Source organism: Anticarsia gemmatalis, chromosome 2 (assembly GCF_050436995.1).
Source record: "Anticarsia gemmatalis isolate Benzon Research Colony breed Stoneville strain chromosome 2, ilAntGemm2 primary, whole genome shotgun sequence".
Taxonomy (NCBI): domain Eukaryota; kingdom Metazoa; phylum Arthropoda; class Insecta; order Lepidoptera; family Erebidae; genus Anticarsia; species Anticarsia gemmatalis.
The window spans coordinates 10,901,308-10,911,709 of record NC_134746.1 but is presented as its reverse complement, the minus strand read 5'-3'; the positions used below and the strand labels follow the sequence as shown (position 1 = coordinate 10,911,709).

General features: G+C 32.7%; 1 protein-coding gene across 2 annotated transcripts; it reads right to left on the bottom strand.

Annotated features, from left to right (window-relative positions):
* Positions 1-4,282: 4,282 nt before the first annotated feature.
* On the bottom strand, positions 4,283-10,268 carry LOC142984520 (uncharacterized). 2 transcript variants are annotated; one of them, XM_076132211.1, is made up of 10 exons: positions 9,772-10,268; positions 9,521-9,594; positions 8,794-9,064; positions 8,335-8,506; positions 7,896-8,079; positions 7,441-7,488; positions 7,229-7,321; positions 6,784-6,961; positions 5,864-6,478; positions 4,283-5,595 (listed from the first exon to the last, which is right to left on the bottom strand). In XM_076132211.1, the coding sequence occupies exons 1-10, from the start codon at positions 9,909-9,911 to the stop codon at positions 5,136-5,138; spliced, it is 2,235 nt and encodes a 744-aa protein (XP_075988326.1). In that variant the 5' UTR covers positions 9,912-10,268; the 3' UTR covers positions 4,283-5,135. The 2 variants fall into 2 exon arrangements, with proteins under 2 accessions (XP_075988326.1, XP_075988336.1); XM_076132221.1 differs by having other exon boundaries at positions 10,123-10,268.
* Between the last annotated feature and the right edge of the window lie 134 nt (positions 10,269-10,402).

Here is a 10,402-nt window from a genome sequence, read left to right as displayed (position 1 = left end):
CTCCCTCATTACGGGAGGAGACCCTTGCCCTGCAGTGGGACAGTAATGGGTAACATTTATTTATTAATTACATGCAACTTAAAACTATATGTAATATCAGTAATACTGAAATCATTATTTCATCTGTTCACGATGTGTTCTTAAATTGATTGCAAAATCATTTGAACAAAGGCGGAAGTTATTGAGAACATTTTGCTTAACACTAATTATATACCAATTTATCTTTAAAACGTTATGTCATAGGCGTAAGTGGGTATTTTATATGAAAAGTTATTATTTAGGTAAGTATCTCGCGTTCAATCTGTTTGGTTTTTAGTCATATCTTACATGCAAGTAGTTACAGTGGTCACAACGCTGCTATAATGCAGCGGGCTTGTCACGTATCTCAGTTGACAACTATTTGAAGGTATACATATTATTATATCATACAGGTCACCGATGTTTTAAGATCCGAATTAAGTATACGCGGAATATGCGAACTTAGCAAGGCGATTTACTCAATTGTATGTTGGACTAATAGACTGAACGTGATTTTTTTTTGGTATCCATAGATACTGCTAGTTGTTTTAAGTTTGGCTGCACATGGTATGCATTGATTGTTTATTGGTCAAGTCTCAAGATACTAAGTACAGGATTTTTTAGCACAATGTAATTTGCATAAACATAATTCCTAGAATAGTCTCTTACCTATGTAGTATCTTTGACGCGACGTCTTCGATGCTGCAATAATTTTAGGCTTCCATGACCTTCAACACGGATAAAATATGTGTAGAACGTTCTCAACATGTGCAAAATGCTAGCTTTTATGATGCACCTAATATGGAGCCTTCATCACTGGCACCTATTCAAATATTCCAATACTAAGCAAGGGCTTCAGACTCTTTCCTTCAAAACTTCCCCGTTCTGTAAGATTTTCTATCACCACTTGCTCTTTGGCTTCGAAAGCAGTGTACCTATTCATTTACTAGCCTATTAACTTCTCAAAGCAAATAGAGTAAATTGATACTTATTCCTTCAATAAATATAATTACATAGAATACAATGTAAGTACAATACGGAACTCAAGCAACAAAAACATCGAATATTACATAACTCGACAACTATTACATGCAAACAATTTGAGGTGCGAACACTGTTTAACTATAGACCTATAGCCTGCCCATTCAACGTTGTCATAGAAGTTTTACACTGCTGCTGTTTTTTGTTATATTATTCGCACTAGTACAAAAACATTGATAATAATAGGTATGTGGTGCAAGTATACTAAAGACTGTGTTTGATCGTTCTAGTGCACCTGGTGTGGAGAGGGATTAATTCGTTTTCTACAAATATTCATTTATATTATCATTATTATGATATGTCATGATGTAAGCAAATGCTTACTTTTAAGCAAATAAAAGTCCATCTGGCTAACCCAATGAAAACAGGTTAAGTAGATACCTACCTACAAGACGTGATATTATATATACCTACATATAATATCACGTCACGTATTTTTATTATTCGCGGACTTCTTTTCGAGTTACACCATTTTACCGCAATGCCCATCCTACTTACATCTAGCCCATTTAGTATAATTCGCTCTCTTCCTACTGTTATGTTAATATTTCTGGTTGTAACCAAATTTTATAAATTTTATTTTATTTTTTCAATTTGTATTGTACTATACTGAATAGTTACTTTCGTGTCTCCTTTAGTCCTACGGAAGATCGGATGACCTCGCCGTTGCAGATTGTTAACTAGCCGATTGTTTTTGACATTGAACCGAAAGTAGAGATTGTAGTAATATTCCTGTTATTGTAATAAAGCTCGAATAAAATAGCAAAATAATCAAAACAATTAAATAATTTACAATCAAGTTTAAATCTATTAGTAATTTAAATTAGCTGATTTCAGTAGCGAAGAGAAACGACATTTTCAAAAATTTACATTGACGCCATTTAGTAATCCAGGAAGCATTTAATGATAAACTATGAAATATTGTAACACAAAAATATCACGCATGCATGGTTGTTACCCATACATTTATTTCATAAAGTTCCATTAATACTAAACACATTCAAAAATAAGTTTATGGTGTAACACAGTTGCGTGTTGCCAGTAACCTGCTTTATTTTCCACGCATTGCCAAAAACATGGCAACTACCACATCGAATTTCGTTTAAACTTAATAAATAAATACATCAATACAGAACTAGGCCATCGAAGGTAAAAGTACGGACGTTAAGCGATAATTCTTTGTTACACAATGATAATCATTTACAACGCTTTCTTAGTTTCGAACCATGCTTTATTTCAATTATTCGAATCAATCGATGAACCGTTCGTTGTGTGGCAAAGTAATTATGACTAGTCATGTCATCATATTTTCGTTATAGACTTTGAACGTAGTACATAATAATATAACTCAGATATACCTAATCCAGTCAGAAGCAAAATTTTGAGTAAGGTTTGGTAGTAGACAAAGTCTACTAAACATTTTCATAGGTCTGATTCATTCAACTACACAAGCGATTACATAAATAACAGCAGTCCTATAACAATTCAGTGGAACAAACGTATCAATAAGTCAGTTATTACGAACGGTCCTCACAAATACGGAACAAGCTACAATCCAGATTGATAATTTCATCAGAACAACTTATTTACATAAACGAAACCGGTCTCAGATAGATCACAGACGCACGGACAATGCGAGTGACAGACAATAGTTACACTTTCACCTTCAAACACGTATCACTCATAGGTATTAGGTATGCAATCGATTTAATTATATCTCTAGGCTTCAGCGTAGGTATTAATAGACGTCTAAATTGCGTAGGTAGTTGCCCTTTTTGGGAATCCTGAGTCAGCGTCTGCGAAGCTGTTGTAATGAATAATTACAAGGTATCATCTTACTTTTGTCTCATTGGAATGTTTAGAGTGTATTCGTAATTCATTTTCTATCTGTACATAAGTAATATCATGACATATCGTAAAGAACCAACGGGTTTTAAACTATGATAGGTACAGCTAGTTAAATCATAGGAATAGATCAATAACTCGCATTTCTCCCAACTTGAATACGAATCCCGGATCTCAAGTCGTTGCTAAGAGTTATTATACAGTTCTGCCATTAAATTCCTTATAGGGTAGTAAGTAAGTACCTATATTTCGAATCTTAATATTGATATGCACGCAGCCGGTTTCGCTCGGCTGCGTTGCACTTATTTGCATAAAAATGTAATTGAAATATCAGATTAAAGTGTAATCCTAGGATTTATTGCAGCTACGATTTCAATCACTATCTCATTCAAGATATGTACATGTTTTGTCACATGGCATCGATAGTGCTAAGTAAAAATTTATATAACTAACAGTAGTTTATCAACGGGGCAATCGAGTCAAATGCCTGCCCTTGGTGTTTAGGTAAGATCCACGAGGATCACGAGGTCTTTTCCATAATAGCCAACCAATATTTTAAATCTTGTCAGTAGATTTTTTAAAACAATGGAAAGATACAATTCTAAACAATGGCATTTAATATGAAAGGATCTATGTAAATATATTTCACAAACACACAATCTTTTCAAAGTATTGCGTCCGGTTAGAAACAAAAAGCGCCGCAGAGCCTATAACTAATATCTTAACCGTCAATAAGGCATGTCTAAATACTTACATAACAGTACATGTAATTATAGAATGGTACAACTAAAGAGATTGTCCGGCTATCCTGTTCGTGTATTAAATTAGCATGGCCCGAACAAACAGCGATGAGTTTAAATGCAACATTACGTAACTTGGCGTAACATCGCCGCGAACAATTGTATGCGAAAAGGTCAGGAACAAACGGCACTCTCTAGCGAGAGGTCGGCGCAAGTTTGAAAATAACGATAAAAAATATACAAATAATTTTGTATTGTGTTGCATCCTTTGTTTTTTGTTTTAATTTTTTGAGCTAATGTGAGAATAGCTTTGTAGTTTAGTGCCTAACTTCCTACCTAGGAAGTTTCTTCCTGTAGTTAAAACAATAGTTAGTAAACTAGATTAGAATTTTTGACAATATTTAAAAAGTAAAAGTTCTTTCTGTAGGAAAAGTATTTTTTTTTTCGTATAATATATTCTGTATTATGTCTCATATAAGTAACATTTTGTAACCAAATCGTTGGCATTATCTAAGTCTATTCCTATACGACGTTGATGAAGGTATAAGGAGGGAATGAAACTCGTCAGATCGCCTGATGATTAGAAAAAATGTTTTTTTCAAGTTGAGTATTGGAATTGATGAATAAAAGATTTCAAATATTATACAGGTATTTATTTTCAATAAATCTATATAAACACAACATAATGTTATTGCTCATTGATGTGTATATCGAAGACATAATACGAACATCTGTACTTATTAACTCGTAAACAAAATATTTATTTTAAGGAAAAATGCCTTATTATCAACAATTTCTAAAAGGCACAACGGATACAAAATATAATCATCACTTGATTTGCTGCAACATAATTATATTCTATAAATATTTCTATTTGTACGGGAGATAGCTCCTAGATAATACAAAAAGAACAATAATAGCACCATGAAATTAAACAATGGCTATAGATAAAAGTTAACATAAACGCTCACCAGGAGGCGCCACTTTTATCACAAACATACATAGTTTATTGCACACAAGTTCTTTGATAATAATTTTATTATCATTTTGATATTCTACATATAACCATTTAAGGTTAAGTGCGCGTGAAACGTAACTTATTCCTTGTTAATTTCGATGGTACATAATATTTTGCGACACCTGAAGTACAAGTGGTGCCATCTAGTATACCAAATCCCCCATTAATATTTCTTTTGTTATATTGACTAAGTAAATATTGCTATTGCGACCCTAGAACTTTAATATCACCAGTTTTATTGCTATTCGTTTCTATAACTGTGCGTAAGATTTAATTTAGAACCATTGCACACGGTAGACAGCTTCCATGCCGTATTTAATGATAACTTCATTTGGTTATTTAAAATTGCATTTGCCATGTGTCTTCTTTACTCACAAGACACATGCTAAAGACAAAAAACCAAATATCGCTTCATCATTAAACAAATCAGTAGCATAGCGGCCGTCGAAAATGCACAAAGGCTCTTAGAAAAACTAATTAATAAACCGTAAAGCAATATCTTCTAACTGCTCATTCCTCTTCAACAACTCTTCATTCTCTTTCTTCATAAATCTCAATTTCTCTTTTAAAATAAACGCGCTCTGCAATTTCCTTCCAAACCTCTCCCTTTTCAATTCATCATCATGATTTCTTTTCTTTTTAATCCTCCCATTATGGGTGATATATCGTATTCTCGTGTTGCCTTCCTTACCTTTCTGTGTCGTAGTTAGTTTGAACATTGCTTTTTCGTTGTATACATTTGTGAACATATTAAGGACATTTTCGCAGGTCTCTTTGGCCAGTATGTCGACGTACTTGGGAAAGTTCGGCTGTGTCATGTACTGGTCGATGTTGTACCTGTGCACGTATTCGTGCTTCGTGTATACGTCGCCCGTTCCGTCGGCCGAGTCTTGAATGATTTCATAGTCTTCGTTTTCTATTTCTTGGATGTCGCTATAAAATTAAATTTTAATTAGCAATAGTCCTTTTAAGTATTATATTATGTATGTACATGTTTCCCTGTTAGTAGAGACCTACGGCCAGCAATAGGTCAGTAAAGGGTTAAGTAATTTTTAATATTAAGGGTCTTGATTAGCATGATGCCCACTGGGCTACAAATAATAGTAGTAATAGTGGTGAACTAATAATATTAAGTTAAAGACGGAAGTCAAAATTTTGTTCATAGGTTATCACTCTAGAATTATAAACTGCACAAACTTACCTATAAATAATATCTTCACTAGTCTGAATACATTTATCAACACCATCTTTCAGTCCATTAATTATATTATCATTAACAACAAAGCCTGTCACATTGCCATCTTTCATATAAACATCGAAAACCGGCAACAAAGTATGTCCAGACTCCATATTAGTAATAGTTTGTACTCCAACATCATGGACATTCTCTTCATCGGTAGGAATGTATTCTACAAAATGTTCAGCATCATCAGCAATGTACTGTACTTGGCCCACTTCGATGCCTTGACCGCTATCAAACTGGTTCACTTCACTTGCTTCATGCATTTGTGAATCATCAAAGTACATGATATTCTCACTTGTTTCGCCACTTTGTTCATTATCTATAACATAATCCTGCATTTCATTAATAACGTTATTATCATCAGTAACGACTGTTTCGTATGCAATATTGTCTATATCATTTTCATGAGTACCCTCTACTTCGCCTTGACCGTCATTAACGATTTCATGGAAGTCGTTATAGACTATTTCGTGAGTGTTAGTACTGTCCGGATTGTAGTATTCTATTTGATAGCTTATGTTTTCGTAGTTGGGGTCTTGATTTAGTTCTTGTAATTCTTCAGTTAGTGTGCTTCTGAAAATTGTATTTATTTTAAGAATTATACGCATATGCGAAATTTTATATTTTAGCATCATACGCAAACTTAAAAAAATGTAAGAATTTACACAATTAGGAAACAATTACTGGAATATAAAGCTTGTAAAAAGGTTGCGACGATTCGCCAATAGCATTCAAGAATAAATATTAAAAGTGAATGCTTAAAAAATAATAACGAAATTTGTAGAAAAAAAAGTGTAGATACTTTGAACTAGACCTATTCATAAACTTCACAATACAAAATTAATAGTAATTCTAAATCTACAAATTATGTTTATTACCTATTTGGCAGCACCGGTACACACTGGTCAGTGACCCATGGATTCTCTTGTGTTTCACACTTGACGGATTCTTGTAATTCTCTAACACTCTGTATTGTCTCAGTGTAGGTAACTTGTGGCTCTATTTTGATCTTTTTGGCATACTCTGATGACGACACTTCGTCTGCAGTCTTTGATCCTGTAAATGTACCATTTACATCACGTATCATTATGATATTTGCTAAGGCGTATTATTGGCGATGGACAAATAAAAAAATTTTTCAAGCATGGCAATATTTCTATTCAAGGAACATCCTTAGTTGCTGCAGGCAAAGACAGTAACTAAAATTATATAATATTGCCACAAAATACGAGTATATGTAGCATTGGCACTTAACCACCATTAATTTGGAGTGCACGTTGTTCAATATACCGGATTTGATTCTTAAATATTCTTCTAACTTACGTCTTTTGGCTTGTGCATATTTTCCTATATGTTCTGGGTTTTTCGTTGCTTTCCTAGGATTGGGCCTGCGTGGCGTTTCCGAATATTCTTGACCTATAAATTAAAGGCAATGCTTATATTATAATACATAAAGTGAAAAAAATATATTGAGAAGTAAATCAACAACATTAATTACAGTAAGAAGCAGTGATAGACCAGTTCTAAGTACTTACTTTCTTCATTTTGTCCTGAATTTTCACTATCGCATACATCTTCAACAGCTGGAATCACAAATATATGTCACACTTTTAAAGATTTTTACATTAATCTCATCTGCAACATAGGCATTGACTTTTCAATGTCCTAGCAAACAAATTAAATGTTGGGGCGTGATGTTCCGCATTTCTGATATTTAACCCTTTGACACATTCTGATTTGTCGAGTATAGCCAATGGTTACGGTCAAAGAGTTAAACAACAATAAAGTTTGTTACACACATATTTGGATCGGCACGTTCATTTGGGCAATATTTATTGAGCAACAAAACTGACTCGACCCACTTGCTCGGCTTGTATTGATCAGGTTCATCTACACATACGGTTTTGCGCCCGGTTAGGCAGGTTAATGCCGAACCTGTGTAGAAATTGTGTAGTAAGCCTAAAGTGCCTATCTAACTATTTCAACTAACCTGCAATTTTCTCTTGCAACAACTGCAATCTTTGTTCAGTTATTTGTCTCTCAATATGTTTGCCTTTTTGCAAATTCTTCTCCAATGCGTAAAAGAACGGTCGACTCATATTGAATCCAGTCTCCATTTCTACGTATTTTTTTATTTTCCCTTTGTCCACTTGGAGTGCTAAGAAGTCTAGTATCTGTAAATCAAAAAAGAAAATGTAGTTATTAAGGTAACAAGAGCCTGCACTCTGTGCTTAATAGTTTTTATTATTATTATCTGGAACATAAGCTATGTTAGATTAATTATTTTTTAGTTTTGTTTTGCAGATAGTCAAACAGAGTCAGATTTAAGTAAAAAAATATTTAGCTAGCAAGTTCGCGCGTCGCTCTGCTCATAAGAAGTACTTATTAATCATTTTAATATGGATTTAAGACATATGTTTCTATCTCACCTCTTCTCTAATATAGGGGGGTAATCTTCTCCCATGCTGTAGTTTGCAGAACTGTTCTAATGATAACTCATGGTCATGATGATTGCACACATAAACTACAGTCAGTTCCTTCTCATTGGGAAGATGTCTTAACTTAATTTTGCACGGGCAGTCAGTCTTCATGTTATTGTTCCTGAAATACAAATTAAGTAGGTAAGAGAAAAGCTACTGATGTATCCTTAATGGAAGGCAAGTGGTTTTTAATAGGTTTTTTTTACTATTATACATAAATATAACATTTAAACTTTAACAAAAATAAAGTAATTAATGGTGAAATGTTTGAATGCCTTAATTCCTGTATTAGATAACAATGTATAAATTTCACTCTGAGGACATTGTAACATTCTTATACATTTGAACTGTGTAAGATGATTTATGCAGAAGTTATCCTGTATTAATAATTAAATAAAACACACCTACCGTTTCCTTATACCTTTTTTCTTATATTTCTCTTTATTCCTAAGATATACACAATTGTACGTATAAGATTCGTTGTCCGTATTTGGCTTACGTGAATCTGAGCACTTGTAGTAGAAGAACCATCTCTTTGCGTTTTCATTAAGGTATTGTATGAAGGCATCGTGGGACTCAAACTTGTCACCCGGTTTAACAAGCTTTTCATCTTCCAATAAGAACAGGTTTGAGTGATCCGTACAGTATTCAGTGTTGGGAAGATACACATGTGGAATGACTGCAAGGAAAATATATTATAATATGAATCACCCATTGTTTATAATATAACAAAAAAAAACCTTTGTTTCACTGCTGGAATTTAGGTGTCTTTATCTTGTAAGAATTAGGGGTTAAATTAAATTCAAAAAAAATCTGTGCTAGATGGATCTTTTCAGAGTACTTCATAATTCAGTCCTTGTGTTTACTATACTGGCAAGAATTAGTTAGGTATCTGCTTAGGCATATGAATAGGAATACCTAATTAAAATCCTTAAACTTGGGCTAGATACCCTATAGTGTGTAAGGTGTGTCTAAACATCAGCCACATGTTTATATTGTATTATGTAATCACAAATAATGAAATATTATTGTATTTGAATATTGATAATAACAGATTCCAGGTGCTTACATAATCATTTAAATTATGTATTTCGTCTTATATAGGTCAAGTCTAATACTAATAATACAAACTTACCTCTTTTAGATATTTCAAATTCAACTGGGCTGCAACTCATGTCACTGTCTTTGCTAAATGTACTTACAAATTCTCTGAAAAATAAAATTTTGTAGGTATAGACAATGCATATTCATAGGCATCTAGTTTTCATTTTGTCTGTATTATTTGAATAGAACATCATTCCAAGAAATTACCTAGAAACTCTTACGACAGTGAACAAGGTAAAGAATAAGAAAGTCTATAAAATTGATCATAAATTTGTTAGTTACCTGAGGGTAAGTTTATCAATATCAACATTGTTTTGTACAACTTGACAGTTATCTTCTATGATTTCTACATTCATTCCTACATCATTTGTAGGATCATCCAAATAACAATGGTCTTCATAAAAGTGCTTATCAAAACCCATGTTTTAAAAGATATATTTATAGCTATACTACAATCTTTTATTTTATAATTTTCCTAATAAAAATATATCGTCTATGCAATTGTACTAACAAGAAATCACAATATTATATGCGCTTTAACTAGCGGTCGCTTTATAAACAATACAACATGCAATGATTGTGCTGAATGAAAGGTTAGACAAAAATCTTACACATAATATTTTAACTAGGTACCTATTCTACAAATATAGCTAAATCACTGAAGTAAAGCTTTTTTTACTAACTATATTGAATGTTATTCTAAGATAAAGATAATTTTGTTGAAAACTTTAAATCGTAATCCGATTCAACAGCATTTTTGACGATTTTGACTTTTAAGATTTTTGACGCTATATTGACATTTCAGTTTTCACATAGCTTGTCATTATTATTTTCTGTTCTGAAATTATAAGAATTTCCGATTTACTATATTGATATCTTTATTTACATAGTAGATAGTTATTATTAACGATAT